The sequence below is a fragment of the Aotus nancymaae genome, unplaced genomic scaffold (assembly GCF_030222135.1).
Source record: "Aotus nancymaae isolate 86718 unplaced genomic scaffold, 86718_ANA_hifiasm-v0.15.2.pri h1tg000046l, whole genome shotgun sequence".
NCBI classification, from domain to species: domain Eukaryota; kingdom Metazoa; phylum Chordata; class Mammalia; order Primates; family Aotidae; genus Aotus; species Aotus nancymaae.
The window spans coordinates 31,714,597-31,737,300 of NW_026988460.1; the positions used below are offsets into that span (position 1 = coordinate 31,714,597).

Sequence of the window (22,704 nt, forward strand, 5' to 3'; positions counted from 1 at the left end):
CTGTGGAAATTATGGTTATAAATCAGAAAGTGTTAGTAATCTTAACAATATGAATTCCAAACTCCACATTTTTCATACCCTATTTTCTAAATTTTAGATTATTTAGGAATAGTATTTCTTGAAGTAAAGAAATATTTGCCTAAAGTTAATCAATTTTGATTTTGCTTATTTTCTTTCCATTAAAGTCATGTAATCCTAAATTCAATACATAATATTCGTAATATCATCCTATTGTTTTAAAATTCTTCTTAGGTGTTTGTTTTTTGTCTCTGTATATGCTGGAGAATGTATGAATGTTATCCAGCAGATAATGATTATTTCTATTTAACATTGTGCTAGAGGTTCTAGCAAGTGCAGTAAGGCAAGAAGAAGAAATAAAAGCCAGCCACATTCTAGGAAATAAGTAAAACTGTCTGGTTCACAGGTGACATGATAATCCTTGTAGAAAATCCTATGGAATATACAGAAAAACTACTAGAATTAATAAGAAAGCTTAGCAAGGTTGCAGGATACAAGATCAATTGTATTTTTATGTACCTGCAATGAACAATTTGAAATGAAATTTCAAATCAGTACTACTCAGAGTAGCATCAAAAACATATGAACAATTTAGGGATAAATTTGAAAAATATATAAGACCTATACACTGAAAACTATAAAATGTTGCTGAGAGAAGATCAGTATAAGTGAGAGATAAACCAGATCCATAAATGTAAGACTTAAGATGTCACTGCTCCTAAAATTCATGTATAGATTTTATGTAATTAAAGTAAAAACCCAAGCATGCTTTTTTAATGTTTAATAGAAGCTGATTCTAAAATTTCCGTGGGAATTCAAAGAATCTAAAATATTTTGCCAAGACAGTATTGAGAAAGGAGAACCAAGTTGGTACTATCCAATTTCAAAACATAAAGGAATAGTATTCTAAGACGTGTGGTGTAAGGATAGACAAATAGATCATTGAAACAGAATAAAGTCGAGAAACTAATTCACACATAGAGATCACACTTGCAAAACTGCAAAAAAGAAATCAGAAAAATTCAGTGGCAAAAGAATACTTTTTTCAATAAATAGTGCTGAAAGAATGGGAGAGTCATATTTTCGAAAAATGAACCTCAACCTTTACCTCAGACGGTACACAAAAATTGACTTGAAAAATGAATCACAGAGTTTAATTTATAAACTAAAACTACAAAACTTGTTAAAGGAATATAAGAGAAAATTTTAGGGATTTTAGATTGGGAAAGATTTTAAAAATACAACACAAAAAATATAAACTAGAAAAAATGAATAAAGTTGACTTCATCAAAATTTAAAACTTTTGTTTGTAGAACAAAAAACCTGTTATTAAAAATGCTTGTTTGAAGAACAAAAAACACCTGTTATTAAAAATAACAGGTTAAAATGTTAAAATGAAGAAGCAACCAACAGACTGAGAGGAAATATTTGCAAAACATGTATTTGATAAAGGACGTGTATCTAGAATGCATAAAAAATTTAAGACAGTATAAATTTTTAAATATCAAGTTTAAAAATGGGCAAAATATTTGAACAGACACTTCACCAAATAAGATAAGTGGATATCAAATATGAATATCAAATAAGAACATGGAAAGATGCTTACCATCAGTAATGATTAGGAAAGTGAAAATTAAAACCATGATGAAATTCCACTGCATACCTATTAGAATGGCTAAAATTCAAAATTAATAAATATTAGGAGGTGAAGGAATGGGAACTTTCACAGTTAGCTGGTGGGAATGTAAAATAATTTGGACCCTTTGGACAATAGTTTGGCAGTTTCTTAGAAATTATACATACACCTAACATGTGATCCAGCCAGTCCACTCCTAGATACTTATTTAAGAGAAGTCAAAGTGTATGTCCACACAAAAATTTATTGATGAGTGTTCATAGGAAACAACCCAAATGTCTATCAATAGGTGAATGGATAAACAAATAGTGGTATAGCCATGCAGTAGAATGGTACTCAACAATATGAAGGTAGGAAGTATTGATACATATAACAGCTGCATGAATCCCAAAATTGTTGTGTTGAGTGAAAGAAGCCAGGCTAAAAGAGTATATATTCCATGATTCCATTCATAATGTAATTCTAGAATATGCTAACTATAAATAAGTACTTGTCTGGGAAGAAAGGGTTATGAAAAGGGCCATGAGAAAACTTTTGGGGATGATGAATATCTTTTTTAAAAAATATTTTAGGTTTGGGGTTACACGTGAAGGTTTGTTACATAGGTAAACTTCTGTCACAGGAGGTTTGTTGTACATATTATTACATCACCCAGGTATTAAGCCCAGTACCCAATAGTTATCTTTTCTGCTTCTCTCCCTCCTCCCACCCTCCCCTCCCTCCTTCCACCCAGACCCTAGTGTCTGTTGTTTCCTTCTTTGTGTTCATAAGTTCTTATCATTTAGCTCCCACTTATAAGTGAGAACGTGGTGTTTGCTTTTGTTTCTGCATTAGTTTGCGAAGGATGATAGCCTCTAGTTCGATTCATGTTCTTGCAAAATAAACATGATCTCATTGTTTTTTATGGCTGCTGATGAACATCTTAATTGTAATGGTGATTTTACCACATCATATGGCAGAACATAACATGATACACTTTAAATGTATGCAGTTTATAGTATATCAGTTTTATCTCAAGCTATCTAAAAAAAAATGAATGAATTGAATAAAATAAATATTTGCCTAAATAGCAGTTCTTCTTTACCTTTTTAAAATCCAGTATACTTAAATTTAGTACAAAATATTTTAAGATAGCATGTGTAACATCAATTTTTAAAATATCATTTTTTCTATTTTTATCATGTATCATTTTAAGTAGAATAATTTTTTTAAGCCTATCCCTGAAAGCAGGAAATGAGAGGAATGAAAGTAGCTAGTTATACAGTTAGGTTGGAGGGATTTTCTTTTTTAATATGGGAAGAGTTTTAATATGTTTCTTGGCTCAGGCACATGAAGTGGCAAATTAGGAGAAGCTGCAGATAATAGACAATAAAGGGAGTGGGATAGGAGCAGAGTCCTTGGTGGTCTAGGAGGAGAATGGGATCTAGGGTATGGATGAGGCTACTCACCCAGACTAGTTGGAAAAAATCAGTGTTAGTACACATATGGATATGCCCTGGAGCCAAAGGATGACAGTGTTTGTCCCCAAACCACGATTTTTAGAGAAAAAGGAAAGTATACAATTGAGAAGAGGAGGGTAGGAATGAGAGGCTTGTGGTGAATTATTAGAAGTTTAAATTGGTTACATTTGGGAAGAGAAGAATCTGAACAGGGACATAGAAAAAGATTATCAAGTAAAGCTTCTGTTGTAAAGGGGAAACCTTTGAAGAAAATCAGAATTTTATTAAAACGAAAACAAGTTCATATTATACTGTTGATAATGTGTCTTGGAAATCTTTTCCTTTCAGTACAAATGGACCTCTTGCTCATTTTAATATCTATGTGTTAGTATTTCATATATGAATGTACCATAATTTATGTAACATTTTAAGTTGTTTCCAACTTTTCACTATTGAATAATTGCTGTTGTGAACAACCTTGTATATATCTACAAGGTGGGAGATGTTTTGCTCATGCAAAAATGTTTCTGATGCTAGATAACCTAGAAGTAAAATAATTTTGTCAGAGATTATGAACATTTTACATTTTGTTAGACATTTTCAAATTGCCATCCAGAATGGTTATACTGATATACTCACACAAATTGAGATACTTCATTTCCCTGTACTCTCATTAGAAAGTGTTATTTCCTTTTATTTTTGTCAGTCCTATGGCCAAAAAATATCTTTGAAATTTGCAGTGCTTCATGTTAGTGACGATGAGCATTTTTACTATATGCTTACAGTCCGTTTCTATTTCTTTCCTTTCTTTTTTTTTTTTTTTTTTTTTTTTTGCCAGGGTATTTATTGATCTTATGGTCCTTTAACCAAAACTTTTGATGACTTGAGTAAATAATGGATTTTATTTGCTCCTGGTTGGGAAGAAATCACTTAGGGTTCCTGAAAGAGCAGGCTTTTTGTTTCTCTATCTGCTAAGAAATCAAGTTAGAAAATCCAGTTAATATTCTAGTTACTTAAAACCACTCATTAGAGTGTAATTGCTTTTTGGAGGAAAAAAGAAAGGTCTTGTTTAAAAAAAAAAAGCTGTGTAGGTGTGTCTTTGATCTATTAAGATTAAGTTTATAGATCTATCAGATTAAGTTTATAGAGAAGTCAAATCTACTTTTCTCTCCCTTGTGTAATCTTGCTTCACAATCCTGTCAAAATAGATTTATGGACGGGAGACTGTTAACAAGCTGCACTGCTACTAAAATGATATAAGAAGGGTGAGAGGAAGTTAGCAATTATTGAACCCCTTCTGCATACCAGGAGTATTGATGGTGGAATCTCATACCTCACAGCAGCCTCGGGAGTTGGGAGTGCAAGTTTTCCACCCATAACAGAATCAGAAGCTTAGTAACTTGCCCAAGATTCCATACCAGAAAATGTCAGAACTGAAATTCCGTCCCAGAAATCTTTGACTCCCACCCAAACTCATGATGTTTCTGTTGTCGACATTCTATTTCTTATGTGAACTGCTCATTCTAATCCTTTTTCACTTTTTACTAGGTTGCCTTTTTTACTTATTTGTAGAAGTTCTTTAAATGTTATGGACCCCTTGTCTGTAATACATGTGCAGGTGTTTTCTTTCAGGCTTTCACTTCTACAACAAGGTTCAAATTTTGATATGGTTAAATCTTTTGTTCTGTTCCTTGATGCTTGCTGGATATTGAGTTTCACTTAGGAATGCCTTCCCCCCTTCAAGATTATGTGGCTTTCCCCCTAAAACTTGTATAGTTGGGTTTTGTTTGCATATTTTATTACTTTTATCAGCTCAAAATTAGTAAATGTGAATGATGCGAGGTAGGGTACTATCATTTTAGATTCAATACCAAAAATAAATATTTTAAGGCAAAATATTTTTAGATAGGTAACTCTGGAAAGGTAATAGAGGTAACTTTTTTCCCCCTGAAGTGATAACTTCTTAGGAGTAAAGAAAACACTTTTGTATGTTTCTATTTGTGAAGCAAATCCATATTGTGAAGTTCATTGTAACAGGGCAGACTTGTAGCCTGTTAATATTCTTGTTACTTAAGACCATTAACTTTTCCATCTAATAAAGAAATCATTAGAAGCATAGATTTGGGTTTCAGCATATGATAAACATCAGGCAGATAGATGTCTGACAGCAGTCAGTGCCTATTGGTAATGACAAATCTTTTAAAAAGTAGATGATTAACTACAGTGATGAAGATACACAGAAAGATGAGAAACAGCAAGAGGAGATAGGGAAGGAAAGAAATAGAAAAAAAAACCAAATCACTGAAAAGAGACAAAATAGAGAAATTAACGTTTTCCGCATGAGGGGAGGTTTTATGTTTTAGGCAACTTTAAAAATTATCTCAGGCCTTATAATAATAGTAGTATGGTTTTGGTATTTTTTTTTTTTCTTCAGTTTTTGTCATTTGTTTTAGGGATGAAATGGACTTCTGCCATCTTAGTTTATCTTTTATCTTTTTTGATAGGCTATGTAACATGTATACTATTAAATTGGCCTAGGATTCTTGCATTCATAGTTCTTCATTATTTCTTTAGGCAGTTGAGAAGTTTGAACCAGCAACTCAGAGAACAAGAGAATACTCATAAGCCATCTGGTGCTGTGGATTGCAACCTTGAATGTAGGTTTAAGAACTTTAATGATTGGTGAATTATTTGTGGCTTTGGAAATGTTAATAAAGAATTGAGCTTTCATAATTACTTTGAGAGGGCAAATTTAAAATATTGCAGAAACATAGGAAAATAAAAGATGCTATCACTTCCCAATAACATACATCTATTTTTTAAAACAACAACAACAACAAAAAAAAAGGAGTATGTTTTCTTTTACATGTCTTCTCTTCATATATAATTGATTTATTTCACAAATACTTACTGAATACCTACTGTGTGCCAGGCACAAATAGAACTATATATGTACTTTTATTTTTTAGAAATGAGATCACGCTGTATATACTTTCCACAACTTCTGTTTATTTATTTAATACGTGGTGGACATTTTTGTTTATCAAAATATGTAATTATGCATCTTTCTCTTTAAGATTTACTTGGGTGTTCTGCTTATCCAGGTCTACCATAAGATGGTCCTCTGCTAATAGTACTTTTCCCTTTTTTCCCAGTGCAAACAACACTTCAGTGAAAATCTTTGTTTATGTCTTTGTGCATACATGTTAGCTTTTTTTTTTGGTTTTGTTTTGGGAGTGGGGTGGGGTTTGAGATGGAGTCTCACTCTGTGGCCCAGGCTGGAGTGTAGTGGTGAGATCTTGGCTCACTGCAACCTCTGACTCCCAGGTTCAAGTGATTCTCTTCCCAGGTTCAAGTGATTCTCTTCCCTCAGCCTCTCAAGTAGCTGGGATTATAGGCACCTGCCACCATGCTTGGCTAATTTTTGTATTTTTATTAGAGATGGGGTTTCACCATGTTGGGCAGGTTGGTCTTGAACTCCTGACCTCAAGTGATCCACTCACCTCAGCCTCCCAAAGTACTGGGATTACAGACATGAGCCACCACACCTGACCAGCATTTTTGTAGGATAGATTTAAAGCAGTAGACTTGCCATGCCAAAAGGTGTATACAGTTGCAATTGTGACAGATATTGCCAAGTTGTCCTTAATGATCACAGAGCTTAATAAAGAAAGAAACTATAAGAGTGCCAGAAGAAAAAAATGAGAATTTTTTTTGGCGGCAGGGAGCTTTTCCTCTGCCTCTCAAGTTCAAGCAATTATCTTCCCTCAGCCTCTCAAATAGCTGGGATTATAGGCGCCTGCCACCATGCCTGCCTAATTTTTGTATTTTTATTAGAGACAGGGTTTCACCATGTTGGCCAGGCTGGTCTTGAACTCCTGACCTCAAGTGATCCTCACCTTGGCCCCACCAAAGTGCTGGGATTACAGACAGGAGCCACCCCGCCTAGCCAGCATTTTTGTAGTATAGATTTTTAGTAGAATTGCCGAGCCAAAGGGTGTACAGTTGCAGTTGTTACAGGCATTACCTAATTGTCCTTAATGATCACAGAGTTTAATAAAGAAAGAAATTATAATAGTACCAGAAAAAAAGATGAGAATGTTTTTTTTGTGGGAGGAGCTTTTCCTAAGCCTGACAAAAACTCAGATGCCACAGAGGAATAGATTGATAAAATATGTGCCCAGAAAACTTTTTCAATTTCTACATAGCAACATTATAAATACATTCAAAACACATAAACAAAATGGGGAAACGATACGTGGCATGACAGAGGCTTAATCTTCTTAATATATAGATATATTTTATAAAGCAATAAGAAAAAATATGATTACCCAACATAAAAGTGTTCAATTTCATCAGAATGATTCTGAAATTATCACTCTGGCTCCATTATTAACCACAGGTGAGGAGAGGGAGAGGGTAGGAGAGAGGAGGCCTAGAGGACAAGTGGGGAGATCAGTAGTTGCCACTTTAAATAGCGTCTCTTCTTTATATTATCTGTTCATTTACCTTGTTGTTTCTTTGAGATCATTACTATTACAATTACTTGTTTGTTATCAGCTCTGTGAGAACAGGGGCCGTGTCTGTGTTATTCATCTTTGTATATTCTGACTCTAATACAATACCTCACACATAGTAAATATTCACTGAGGATGTATTTGCTAAATAAATGATGCCATATACTTTAAAGCCATAAAAAAAAGAACATGATAGCTTTATGTGTTTGTATACAACAGTCTTATGGAATAAAAGGCAAAGTTAGAAACTATATAGTGTCTGTGGGTGTGTGCATGTGTGTGTGGAGTGTGTGGAGAGTGTGTAATACCATATGCAAAAGTGTTTTCCTGAAAGATACCAAAATTAATAGTGATTTTCTCTGGGGACCGAGAGGAGTGAGAGGGAGATTCTTCATTGGGATCATATGATATTACTGACATTTTGTGGTGGTTGAATTTTTTAAATTTTGTACATGTAGTATTCTTTCTTTTAAAAGGATTATGTATTATTCTTTCTTTTAAAAGTGTTAAAAATTAATGCTTAAAATGTTAATTGGAAAAGAAAGCTATGAATTCTGCCGATCAATTTTTAAAAATTTATGTAGTATTTATGTAGAACTGCTTAGAACTACTCATGCAATTAATTGTTAAGCAAAATCAATACATTTCAGAACTTTTTTTTTTTTTTTTTTAGAAACAGATGTTTTCCAAGTTTGTACTTTTTAGGTTTGGGAAACAACTATTTGATCCATTTTGTCTTACAGTGTTTTCTCTTCAGTCATTGAATATGTCACTGCAAAATCAATTGGAGGAGTCACTAAAGAGCCAGGAATTACTGCAGAGTAAAAATGAAGAGCTCTTAAAAGTGATTGAAAATCAGAGAGATGAAAACAAAAAATTTACTACCATATTTAAAGACAAAGATCAAACTATACTTGAAAATAAACAGCAATATGACATTGAGATAACAAGAATAAAAATTGGTACGTATTTAGACAGTAGTTATGGTCACATTTTTTAAAAGGAATAAGGAAACTGAAACTTTTGTTGTTTTAGAATTGGAGGAAGCCCTAGTCAATGTGAAAAACTCCCAGTTTAAGTTAGAAACTGCTGAAAAGGAAAACCAGATATTGGGGATAACATTACGTCAGCGTGATGCTGAGGTGACTCGACTAAGAGAATTAACCAGGTAAAATTGACTTCCTTCGAATAACCCATGATCTGACTTTTTTATTTTTAAATGTTTTTATAAATTTCAAAATAATGCCAGACCTGTTATCTTTTTCTCTTATTTTGCCAATGTTTTTGCTAATTTCTAATGATGTTTTCTTCTATTCCAATTAAATTAGTTTAGAAATGTCAAACCTGGCTAAATGATTTTTTTAAACAATGTGATTCTGGGCAGGGTTCTCTGATGAGAAGCTGAAGGCTTGTGTTGCAACACGGTTAAGCCCCCTGGTTCTGAAGCTAGAGAGATCTGACTTGAATCCCACCTCTGCCATATATTAGCTGAGTAACTGAGCAAGTCATTTAACTTCTCTAAACCTCAGCCATAAAGTAGGGAAATGAATAGAGTTGTCTTGGGAGACTAAGAAATCATTCATGGATAGCACTTAGCATGGTAAGCCCTCATGCGATATGATATTGGGTAAGTCAGTTAGCCTCTTTCAGCCTTATTTCATAAGTTAAATGAGGGAGTTGACAATAACCCTTAAGATCACTTCATTCCCAAACAGTATTTTTCTAAAATAAAATTACCTCATTCAATTTTTTTATGGTATTTACTTACAAAGTTCAGTTTTCTTTTGAGATATTTGCTAAGAATTGGATTTCAACTGCTTTTTAAAGTTCTAGGAGAGAAGTCAGTGATGTTAGGCCTGAAGATAAGCATATCTGACCTTGTCTTTGAATGATCCTAGAAGTTTCAGATTTAAAATCATCTTGAATATAAAACAATCTTCCTTGTGTTTTCAATGAACAGATCCATTTTGAATTTTAAACTTCTCCCCTCATTTTGAATGATAAACTTGCAGGGAAGCAGATGAAACGGTAATATATATGTAACATTTAATTTATTAATTTAGTTTTGTAAATGTGTTTGAAATTACTTTAATAATCTGTTCATATGAAAATACTGCCCTTTTCCCACATTTGTATTTCATAAGATATTTGCATTCAAACTTTTATTTAACAATGGGATAAGCAAGACTTTTTATGATCATGTAGAATTATAATTGATTAGGTTCTAGTCAGAGGTTCTGAATATTGGCTTATACCAGTCTTACTCAAAATAAAGTAACAGAATGTCCCTTCTTATGAAAGGCTTTGTAAGGTATCCAAAGGAATGTGTCTCCTTTTTTCTGAGGAATAATTTTGGGATGAGAACTTTGTTAGTGTCAAGTATTTATACTAAGAGAAACCAGTAACAAAAGGCCACATATGGTGTGATTCCGTTTATACGAAATGTCCAGAATAGGCATATTTATAGAGACACAAAGTAGATTAGTAGTTGCCAGAGTCTGGAGGAACCAAGGGTTGTCGAATGGTAAGTAACTGCTAATGGGTAGTTTCATTTAGGAGTGATGCAGATGTTCTGAAATTAGAGACAGTTCTCAACTCTGAATATACTAGTAACCACCAAATTGTGCACTTAAAAGGAGTAAATTTTGTGGTATGTAAATTATATCTGTTGGATGTGGTGGCTCATGCCTGTAATCCTAGCACTTTGGGCGGCTGAGGTGGGTGGATTACCTGAGCCCAGGATTTCGAGACCAGCCTGGGCAACACAGCAAAACCCTGTCTCTACAAAATATACAAAAATTAACTGAGCATGGCAGCGCATACCTGTAGTCCCAGCTACTGGAGAGGCACAGGTAGGAGGATTGCTTGAACCGAGGAGGTTGAAGCTGCGATGAGCCACTATCTTGCCACTACATTCCAACCTGGGTGACAGAGTGAGACCCTGTCTCTAAATAAATAAATAAATAAGTAAATAAATAATATTTCAATAAACTTATTTTGTAAAAGATATATACATATATATATATATGGTATTCAGTCTGTTTAGAGAAGAAAAAGGAAGAAAAGAAAAAAATAATAAGTCAGCATGGTCAAGTACCATGGGAGTTTGCTTAGGAGTTACTGTGAGCATCTGTTTCATTTTAAGGGACCGCTCTTTTCTTTTTTTTTTTAATTGTACTTTAGGTTCTGGGGTACATGTGCAGATCATGCAGGATTGTTGCATAGGTACACACATGGCAATGTGGTTTGCTGCCTCCATCCTCTAAGGGACAGTTCTTAGCCCCAAGTAGAAAATCTGATGAAGCGGAGGATATAGTTCTCTGATAGTTTTCTTTTCTTCTCGCAATCTTTTTCTTCATACTCCTAAATTCAGCTTCTTTGTGGATATGAGATCACAAGCTGATATCTTTTATTTATGAAGTACTTCGATTTTTTTCAAAGTTCTATCTTTCCCATATCATTTTATTTGTCCTCACCTATGGAGGGAAGATTTTAGTATCTGTATTTTCATAAATGGGCAAACTGGGGCCACACAAATTAAGTATTAGAAGAATGTTAATAACAGAGCTGGGACTAGAACTCACATCTCTTAATTTCTAGCTAGATGTTCCTTTTGCACATGGAGTGGCTTTAGTCATGGTAATAACTCCATGCCTAATTTGGCCTAAGTAAACCTTATCATTTTTTACCTGGGAGGTAGATGGATAAATGGATGGATTCATTCATTTATTCAACAAACATTTATTGTGTATTGTGTTCCAAATACATATGTGTGAAGCTTATATAATAATAATTATTTTAGTTGCTCAATATCCACATTGACAAGCTAAAAGCTTATTCCAGTGCCTTACTGACATATGTACGGATCTGTCTTTTTTTAAGTAAATGCATTGCACATGTTGACGATACTATTCAGCCTGTGCAATACATTTACTAAGAAAGTTGGTAACGAAAACATGAGAACAATCTTTCAGAGTAAAAGTATGACTTTTCTAGAAATTAGTACAAATGGAAGCCAAAAGGAAAAAGGGACTTACCTGATTTTCACAACTAGTTAGTGTCTGAGCTCTGAGCTAGGACTAGAGCCAGGATTTTGGATTCCCTCTTCAGTTTTGCTTCCTGTTTTAAAGAGGACAGCTTTTCTCTGAATGAAGATGCCCCAGTATTGAGGAATTCTTCTACCTGTGTAGGAGGTACTTTTGTACCTGCTCATTCTTTCCAAATAACATGCAGTCTGCCCTTTGCATTGTATATTCAGAATGAAAAAGTGTAATTGGAGCTTTTTTTTTTTTTTAACATTTATCCTAACAGAAGTATAGGAACTGAAAAAGCTCATTAATTCTTAAGGCTTACTACCTACCTTCAGCAAATGCTCTGTCTACAATATTAGATACAGACTGTTACTCTCCTTTTTGTAAGCCTCTCAAGAATTTTCCTATCAGTTTTTTACATTTTTGTTAAGCACCTTTTTATGCTGGGCATAAATCCTGCCTCCTGACTACTAGCTCACCTGTCAGATTAACTGCACTCTTACGAATGATTGTAAAAACATGATGGGAAGGCTTAGCACAGTATCTCATGTGGAGTTTAGCACTATCCCTACATTTCCTAAAGATTTAGTAACAGCTTAAAAATTCTAAGTACATCCATTGATGTCAGTTTTGTACTTTTTTTTTTTTTTTGAATCTCGCTCTATCACCCAGGCTGGAGTATAGTGGTGCGATCACAGCTCACTGCCGCCTCGACCTCCCTGGCTCATACAGTCCTCCCACTTCAGGCTCCCAAGCAGCTGGGACCACAGGCACACGCCACTGTGCCCAGCTATTTTTGTTTAACCTTTTTTCCCCTCTCTCTTATTATTTTTTTTAATACTTTAAGTTCTGGGATACATGTGCAGAACGTGCAGGTTTGTTACATAGGTATACATATGCCATGGTGGTTTGCTACACCCGTCAATCTGTCATCTACATTAGGTATTTTTCTTAATGCTATCTCTCCCTTAGCCCCCGACCACCTGACAGGCCCCGGTGTGTGATGTTCTCCTCCCTGTGTCCATGTGTTCTCATTGTTCAATTCCCATTTATGATGAGAACATATGGTATTTGGTTTTCTATTCTTGTGTTAGTTTGCTGAGAATGATGGTTTCCAGCTTCATCCATGTCGCTGCAGAAGACATGAACTCATCCTTTTTTATGGCTGCATAGTATTCCAGGGTATATATGTGCCAGATTTTCTTTATCCAGTCTGTCATTAATGGGCATTTGGGTTGGTTTCAAGTCTTTGTTATTGTGAACAGTGCTGCAATAAACATACATGTGCATGTGTCTTTCTAGTAGAATGATTTATAATCCTTTGGGTATATACCCAGTAATGAGATTGCTGGGTGAAATGGTGTTTTTGGTTCTAGATCCTTGAGAAATCACCACGCTGTCTTCCACAATGGTTGAACTCTCCCACCAAAAGTGTAAAAGCGTTCCTATTTCTCTACATCCTCTCCAGCATCTGTTGTTTCCTGACTTTTTAATGATTGCCATTGTAACTGGCATGAGAATGGTATCTCATTATAGTTTTGATTTGCATTTCTCTAATGACCAGTGATGATGAGCTTTTTTTACTTTTAGTAGAGGCAAGGTCTCACCATGTTGCCCTGGCTGGTCTTGAACTCCTTGGCTCAAGCCGGCCTCCCACCTTGGCCTCCCAAAGTGCTGGGATTACCAGCACACCCAGCCATTGTTTTGTTCTTTAAATTAAAAAACAAAACAAAAAGTCTCTGAGCTTAATTATATTTAAATTCATCCACATTGTTGATTTATAATTTCTTTGGTGACATCCAATGCAATTCAATCGGTTAGGAACTTCTCCAGTACTATAGGTGGGTTGTGTGACCACTTTAATTTTACTTTTGACTTTAGAGTAAAGCAGCAGCATCCAACAGTACAAATAAATCGACATGCTCTTCTACTCCTTCACTCTTCCCATAGTCACACACCTTAGTCAGATAGGCATATGGTTTTCGTATGTGTGTTTTAAATAATCTCTCAGAAAAGAGATTTTGTAAAATTTCTGAATGCCTTTCTCAGACTTTTGGGAGGGACAGTGGACTGAAGGGAACATTTACAAGGTCTAAAGAAGTACCACAAACCATCTCTCTTTTCCTCTCCAGCCTTTAATGATTTCGAAATAGACCTTTATCCTTTTTTTTCAGATCTTACTATAACGTATGTTATAAAACCATTAAAATGTGAGGAAAATTAATATTTTCAGTAAATAAGTAGCAAATATTCTTATAATAGTTTCAAAGAGCATTCTTATAAGTACTCAAAGTTATTTAAGTTAGTATATTTTTATAAGTAGCCTAGAAAGAACCCTGCATTTGTTATGAAAATGTGTCAGTTTTCTGAGTTTTAAAAATCAGTGTGTTTAGCTGAATTATGTAATAGAAACACTAATATATCCACTTGTCACTGTTTAGGTGCTCATATTCCTTCCTTTAAAATTTTAACATTTTCACATCTCTTTACTTACAGAGATTTTTCTTTTAATTTCAGAGACAATGGTGAGTCAAATTCTGTTTACACAGCAAAAAATTAGTAATTACTATTAATTTCCAGAAATTAAGCTTTTTTAAATGTCAGCGCTCCTTCCTTCCTTTCTTTATCTCTGATTTTGTCTATAACAACAATAATGTTTTTGTTAAAACTGGAAAGAAGCCTCAATATATTTATTCCTTTTCTGAAAATAAATAAAAATTTCAGTATGCAGTCTGATCAAATTAATTAGTGGGTCATTATTCATTACAGCATTCCTTTAAAGATATGTTTCTCCAGCATATTTTTGTGTTTTAATAACAACTCATTAACTTTTTAAAAATTAATATCATAATTGACAAATTAATATTATCTTAATTATATTTATGGGGTATAGTGATGTTTTTATATATGTAAATAAGGTGAAATAATTCAATCAAGCTAATTAACATGTCCATCATCTCACGTATCATATTTTAGAGTGAGATATTTGGAGTTTACTTATTTTTAGCAATTTTGGATTATTATTAAGTATAGTCACCCTAGGCCGGGTCTGGTGGCTCACACCTGTAATCCCAGCACTTTGGGAGGCCAAGGCAGGCAGATCACCTGACATCAGGAGTTTGAGACCAGCCTGGCCAACATGGTAAAACCATGTCTCTATTAAAAATATAAAAATTAGCGAGGCGTGGTAGCAGGTACCTGTGGTCCCAGCTACTTGGGAGGCTGAGGCAGGATAATCACTTGAACCCGGGAGGCGGAGGTTGCCATGAGCCGACATTGCACTACTGCACTCCAGCCTGGGCAACAGAACAAAACTCCATCTCAAAAAAAAAAAAGTATAGTCACCCTACTGTTCAATAGAACCCACAAACTTACTCCTATCTAACTGAAACTATGTACCTTCTGACTAACATCTCCCCATTTCCCATACCCTGCCTTACATCCGCAGTCTCTGGTAGTCACTGTTGTACTCTCTGCTTCTATGAGTTCAACTTTTCAAAATTCCATATATAAGTGAGGTTGTACAGTATTTGTCTTTCTGTTCCTGGCTTATTTCACTTAGCATATTGACGTCCTCCAGGTTTATTCATGTTGCAAATGACAGAATTTCCTGTTGTTGTTTTTTTAAGGCTGAGTAGTATTCCAATATGTTTATATACCACGTTTTCTATAAAGAAATATTTATTCATTGAAGGACACTTAGGTTGATTCCATATCTTGGCTGTCGTGAATAATGCTGCAATGCCAATACTCTGGGTGCGTGTGTATATATAGATAGATAGATGTATATGTATATATGGATATGTACCTAGACATTGCTGAATCATATGGTAATTCTGTTTATGCATTTTTGAGGAGCTTCCATACTGTTTCCTATTGTGTCTGTAGTAATTTACATTCTTACCAACAGTATACAAGAGTTTCCTTTTCTCCACATCTTTATCAACACTTGTTAGCTTTCATCTTTTTTATAGTAGCCATTCTGATGAGTGTGAGATGATAGCTCATTGTGGTTTTAATATGCATTTCCCTAATGTTGAGCATTTTTTCTTAGACCTATTGGCCATTTAAATGTGTTTTTGAGAAATGTCTGCTCAGGTCCTTTGCCTATTTTTTAATTGAGTTATTTGGGGTTTTTTTGCTATTGAGTTGTGTGAGTTCCTTATATATTTTAGATATTAACTCCTTAACAAGTATGGTTTGCAGATATTTTTCCCACACCATAGCTTGTCTGTTCACTCTGTTAAATTGTTTCCCTTGCTGTGCAAAAGCGTTTTAGTTTGATATAATTTCATTTATCTATTTTTGTTTGTGATACCTGTGTTTTCAAGGTCATATCTAAAAAACTATTGCTTGAACCAATTTTGTGGAGCTTTTCCCTCATGTTTTCTTCTTGTATTTTTACAGTTTAAGGTCTCGTATTTAAATCTAGAATCCATTTTGGGTATATTTTTGTATGCATTGTGAAATAAGAATCCAATTGCATTCTTCTGCATGTGGAGATCCAGGTTTCCCATCACCATTTATTGAAGAGACTTTTCCCCATTTTGTTTTCTTGTCATCTTTGTCAAAAATCAATTGGCCATAAATTGATTTCTGTTCTGTCCCATTGATCAGTGTGTCTGTTTTTATGCCAGTTCATGCCATTTTTGATGACAATTGCTTTAATATATTTTGAAATCAGGGAATGTGATGCCTCTAGCTTTGTTAAGACTCAAGATTTTTTTGACTTTTTGGGTTTTTTTAATGGTTCCATGTGAATTTTAGGATGGCTTATTCTATTTGTGTGAAAAATGACACTGGAATTTTGACAGGAATTATGTTTCATTTGTAGGTCATGGCCGGGCATGGTGGCTTACACCTATAATCTTAGCACCTTGGGAGGCTGAGATGGGTGGATCACAAGGTCAAGACCAGCCTGGCCAATATGGTGAAGCCCCTTTCTACTGATAATACAAAAATTAGCTTGGCGTGGTGGCATGCACCTGTCGTCCCAGCTACTCAGGAGGCTGAGGCAGGAGAGTAGCTTGAACCTGGGTGGTGGAGGTTACAGTGAGCTGAGATCTCACCACTGCACTTCAGCCTGAACGACAGAGCAAGACTCTGTCTCAAAAAAAAAAAAAAAAATTATAGGTCATTTTGGGTAGCATGAATATTCCAACAATATTATTTCTTCCAATCATGAGCACAGGATGTCTTTCCACTTATTTGTGTTTTTTTCAATTTCTTTCATCAGTGTTTCATAGTTATTAGTATACAGATTGTTCACCTCCTTGGTTAAATTTTCACTGAAGTATTTTACTTTTTTTTTTTGTTGCTGTGATAAATGGGATTGTTTTTCTTAATTTCTTTTGGGTAGTTTGCTGTGAGTGTATAGAAATGTTACTGATTTTTATGTCGATTTTGTATCCTGCAACTTTACTGAGTTTATCAGTAAAACAGTTTTTTGGTGTTTAGGATTTTCTATGTATAAAATGGTGTCAGCAAACAGAGACAATTTTATTTCTTCCTTTCTTATTCTCTTCTATTTTTTTTTCTCTTGCCTAATTAGTCTGGATAAGATTTCCAGTACTATGTTGAAAAGAAGTGTTAAGAGTGGGCCTTCTTATCTTATTCTTGAGCTTAGAGAAAAAACTTTCAACTTTTCATCATTAAGTATGATTTAATTATGGGTTTGCCATATATGGCCTTTTTTGTGTTAAGGTACATTCCTTCTACATGGAATCTGTTGAGAGTTTTTTCATGAAAGAGTGTTGAAATTTATCAAGTGCATTTTCTGCATCTTTCGAGATGATCACACGGTTTTAAAGTCTTCATTCTGTTAATGTGGTATGTCACATTCACATGTTGAACTGTCCTTGCATCTCAAGTATAAATCCCCTTTAATCATGGTGAATAATTCTTTTAAGTGTTGCTGAATTTGGTTTGCTAGTATTTTGTTGACGATTTTTTCATCTATGTTCATCAGAGATATTGACCTGTAGTTTTCTATTTTCTTTTTCTTGTAGTGTTCTTTTCTGGCTTTGTTAACAGAGTCATATTGGCCTTGTTCTTGGCCTTGTTCAGTGTTTTCTATGTAAAACAAGTTTGGAAAAATTCCCTCCACTTTGAATGTGTGGAAGAGTTTGAGAAGGATTGGTATTCTCAGTCTTTCTTTAAATGTTCTTTAAATGTTGGATAGAATTCAGCTATAAAGCCATCTGGTCCTGGGCTTGCCTTTGGTGTAAGACTTTATTAACAACATTTAGTATCCTCATTATTGGTCTGCTCAGACTTTCTGTTTCTTCATGATTCAATTTTGATAGTTTGTATCTGTATAGGAATTTATCCATTTCTTCAGGGTTATCTAATTTGTTGGTGTATAATTGCTTATAGTAATTTCTTATGATTCTTTGCATTGCTGTGTTATCAGTTGTAATATCTCTTTTTATTTCTGATTCATTTGAGTCTTCTCTCTTTTTTTCTTAGTCTAGCTAAGGGTTTGTCAATTTTGTTTATTTCCCCAGAAAAACCAACTCAGTTTTGCTGATTTTTTCCTATTGTTTTTCTAGCCTCTATTTCATTTATTTCTTGCTCTGGTCTTTGGACTTAATTTGTTCTTTTTGTGGTTCTTTAAGGTGTAATGTTAGATTATTTCAGAGCTTTCTTTTTTGATACATGTTTATTGCTATACATATCCCTCAGAATTTATTTTGCTGTATCCTATAAATGTTATCATATTTTGTTTTCATTTTTGTTTGTCTCAAAGTATTATTTTATTTTCTTTTTAACTTCTTCTTTGTCTCATTGGTTTTTCAGGAGCATGTTGCTTAATTTCCACGTCTGTGAATTTTCCAAAATTTATCTTGTTATTGATTCCTAGTTTCATGCCATTGGAATTGGACAATACTTGATATGATTCCAGTCTCCTTAAATTTGTTAAGACTTATTTTGTGGTCTAACATGATCTATCCTGGAGAATGTTCTGTGTGCACAGGAGAAGAATGTGTACTCTGTTGCTGTAGGATTGAATGTTACATATATATATATATATATAAAATTCCATCATATATATATATCTATGAGATCTATTGGGTCTAAACCAAGCTTGTCCAACTCATGGCCTGTAAGCCACATGCAGCCCAGGGTGGGTTTCAGTGTGGCCCAACACAAATTCATGAACTTTCTTAAAACATTGCGAGATTTTTTTTGGGGGGCAAAATTTTAAGCTCAGCTGTCATTAGCATTAATGTATTTTATGTGTGGCCCAAGACAATTCTTCCAGTGTGGCCCAGGGAAGCAAAAAGATTGGGCACCCCTGGTCTAAAGTGTAATTTGAGACCAATGTTTCCTTGTTGATTTTCTATCTAAATGATCTGTATAGTGTTGAGAGTCAGGTATTGAAATCCCCCACTCAGGCTGGCTCTCCCTTCAGATCATTTAATAGTTGCTTTTTTATTTAGTTGCTCTAATGTTGGGTATGTAATACTTAAAATTACAAATTGACTCCTTTATCATTGTATAGTTACTTTCTTTACTTCTTTTTGCAGTTTTTGACTTAAAAGTCTGTTTTGAGTGTAGCTACCCCTGCTCTTTTGGTTTCCTTTTGTGTGGAATATATTTTTCCATCTCTTCACTTTCAGTCTGAGTGTGCGCTTTTATCTTAAAGTGAGCCTCTTACAAGCAGCATACAGTTTTTGATTCATTCAGCCATTCTCTCTTTTGATTAGAGAATTTGCTCTATTTACATTCAAGGTAATTATTGACAGGTAAGGACTTACGACTGCCATTTTAAAATTTATTTTGTGATTGTTTTATAGATCCTTTCTTTCTCCCTCTGTGGTCTTCCTTTGTGGTTTGATGGTTTTCTGTAATGCTATGCTTTGAATCCTTTTTATGTGTTGTGCAAATTCTGTAGGTTTTTGCTTTGTAGTTACCCTGAGGTTTACATAAAATATCTTATACTTAGGCTATTTTAAGCTGATAATAACTTTAATCACATATAAAAACTACACTTTAGCCAGGCGCGGTGGCTCACGCCTGTAATCCCAGCACTTTGGGAGGCTGAGGTGGGTGGATCACGAGGTCAAGAGATCGAGACCATCCCGGTCAACATGGTGAAACCCCGTCTCTACTAAAAATACAAAAATTAGCTGGGCATGGTGGCACGTGCCTGTAATCCCAGCTACTCGGGAGGCTGAGGCAGGAGAATTGCCTGAACCCAGGAGGCGGAGGTTGTGGTGAGCCGAGATCGCGCCATTGCACTCCAGCCTGGGTAACAAGAGCGAAACTCCGTCACAAAAAAAAAAAAAGCAACTACACTTTTATTCCCCTCTTCACATTTTATTATTTTGATTTCAACATTTACATCTTTTTCTAATTTGTATCTTGTAACTATAGTTGTTTTTAAGAGTTTTGTCTTTTAACCCTCATATTAGAGATAAAATTGCTTTACATACCACCATTAAAGTACTAGAGTATTCTGAATATGATTATGTATTACTTATACCATTGAGTCTTATAATTGCATGTGTTTTGTGGTATTAATTAATGACCTTATAATTCAGCTTGAAGAACTTGTTTTAGCAGTTCTTTTAAGATAGGCCTACTGATGTTGAACTCCCTTAGCATTTGTCTGGGAAAGTTTTAATTCTCCCTCATTTTTGAAGGACAGTTTTGTTGGATAAAGTATTCTTGGTCGACAGATGGTTTTTCTTGAGAAGTCCACTGTTAGCCATATTGGGGCTCCCTAGTATGTGATATGTTTCTTATCTCTTGCTGCTTTGAATTTTAACAGTTATCTTTGAATTTTAACAGTTGATTATGGTGTGTCTTGGTGAACTTCTCTTTGGGTTAAATTGGATTGGAGACCTCTGAGCTTCCTGTGCCTGAATGTTGGTGTCTTTCCCTAGATTTGGAGAATTTTCAGCCATTATTTTCCTAAATATGCTTTCTGGCCATTTTCCCTCTCTTCTCCTTCAGGCACTCCTGTTTCTCAGGTGGTATCTTATAATACCTGTAGGCTTTCTTCATTCTTTTCCATTCTTTATCTATTTGCTCTTCTGACTGGATAATTTTAAATGTCCTCTTTCAGGCTCACTGATTCGTCTGCTTGATCAAGTATACTGTTCAAGCATTTTATTGAATTTTTCAGTTTAGGTGTTGTATTTTTTATTGCTAAGATTTCTATTTGATTTTAAAAATTTGTTTGTTTCTTTGTCAAACTTACTTTGTTAATTGTTTTTCAAATTTCATTTTATTTTTTTATCTGTATTTTCTTGTAGTTCCCTGAACATTTTAAAGAGAGGATTATTCTCAATTTTTTGTCTCTCATTTCATAGATCTTATTTCTTTAGGGTCCATTATTGGTGCTTTATTACTTTCCTTTTTTTTTGAGACGGAGTTTCGCTCTTGTTACCCAGGTTGAAGTGCAATGGCGCGATCTCGGCTCACAGCAACCTCCGCCTCCTGGGTTCAAGCAATTCTCCTGCCTCAGCCTCCCGAGTAGCTGGGACTACAGGCGTGCGCCACCATGCCCGGCTAATTTTTGTATTTTTTAGTAGAGACGGGGTTTCACCTTGTTGACCAGGATGTATTACTTTCTTTTAGTGGTGTCATTTTTCTCTGATTCTTCATCATACTTGTATCCTTGCATTGGTGTCTGTGCACTTGAAGTGACCACCTCTTCCAGCTTTTCCAAGTGTTCTGCCCTACACCCCTCTCACTTGAGGTGAAGGGGGTAGACCTTCACTGTTTAACCTGAGAGTCTGGATTGGCCATCTGGTGGTGACCATAGGCAAGCAGACCTTGCTGTTGGGTTCTCTGGCTGGGCTGCTGCTGGTGCTTTGAGGTCTGTGAGGCTATTGGCTGTACTCCATGGTCTTGTGAAACCACTGACTGGTCTCCATCAGCCAGTGAGGCCACTGACTGGGTTCCAAGGTCAGGTGGAGTTGCCGGCTGGGCTCTGCAATTACCTTTGATTGGGCAAGGTTGCTGGCCATATTCCCTGGCTGAGTGCTACTGCTGTTTAGAATCTATAATTGGACAGGGTTGCAGGCTTGACTTCAAGGTTGCTGGGTTTGCTGCTCAGCTAATTGGGACAGGCAGGGCTAGAGATTGCTCCACAGTATGCAGTCACAGGTTTGCCTCCCTGCCCGGGCCTGGGCAGAACTTCAGGCTGGACTCCAAAGCTGAGTGGAGTCACTGCTTAACTGCTAAGGTTGAGCAGGGCCAGTTACTGTGTTCTGCAGATATGCAGGGATGCGGGTTTGCCTTCTGGCCTCAGGAAACTATATGCACAGCTGTGAAGTTAGGCAGGGTCACTAGAGCCTGGCAGGACCAGATGCTGACCTCTACAGATTTACACTAATGTGCACTTGCCTCTGGGTCTGGGGAAACCGTAAACAGAGTACTGAGGCTGGATGTTGTTACCACTTGCCCTCTCAGTTCTTACGGGACTATATGCTCTCTTCTACACTTATGTGCCAACACATACTTGCCTCCTGGCCTAGGAAGACTTTAAGCAGAGAACTGAGACACTGCTTAAGGGTTGGAGAAAGCTTGGGTGTGATAGTGGTAGGGACTTGGCCCTGGCAAACCTGTCAACTGTGCTTTCTGCAAAGCAGTGCTATTGACTGGTCTCTCTGGTCTGGCACTTCCATTGACAGGAATGCAGTCATTGCCAAGATCTGTGCTGTTGCTGCTATGAACCACACCCCCTTCTTTGTTTTTTGCTAACCCCAGATGGTCTAGCTCTGTAGGAACACATGGAATGGTACAAAAGTGGGCTTCCTGAGAAGCATCCCAGAATATTGAGGAGCTTAATGTTCACCTCCAGCTTTCTTTTTCTATGGTAGAAACTGTAGGCCCAGGGGACTTCTCTCTATGTGGTACTTTACTGGCTTGGAAAGGGGTGACACCATCAGAGTGAAACTGTTCCTTTTAACCTTCTAATGCAGGTTTTCTCAGTTCTGTGATCCCAGAGAGTGTCTCAGCTCACTCCTGAATTCTGGGATATTAATGAAGGTATACTTGTCTGTGGACAGTAGCTAGTTCGATTTCTATGAAGGGGACCAGAGCCAGGA

The 22,704-nt window shown here is 35.6% G+C and overlaps 1 protein-coding gene across 7 annotated transcripts in view; it reads left to right on the forward strand.

The window, feature by feature from the left end:
* CCDC14 (coiled-coil domain containing 14) overlaps positions 1–22,704 on the forward strand; it is a 55,322-nt gene that overhangs the window by 24,910 nt on the left and 7,708 nt on the right. For all 7 annotated transcript variants that reach the window (XR_001110847.3, XM_012473861.3, XM_012473866.3 and 4 more), the window contains 3 exons: positions 5,668–5,750; positions 8,354–8,572; positions 8,646–8,778. Coding sequence is in view for 6 of the 7 variants with exons in the window: in XM_012473861.3 (XP_012329284.1) it covers positions 5,668–5,750; positions 8,354–8,572; positions 8,646–8,778 (435 nt within the window). In the remaining variant the exon portion in view is untranslated. The remainder of the gene's footprint in view (positions 1–5,667; positions 5,751–8,353; positions 8,573–8,645; positions 8,779–22,704) is intronic.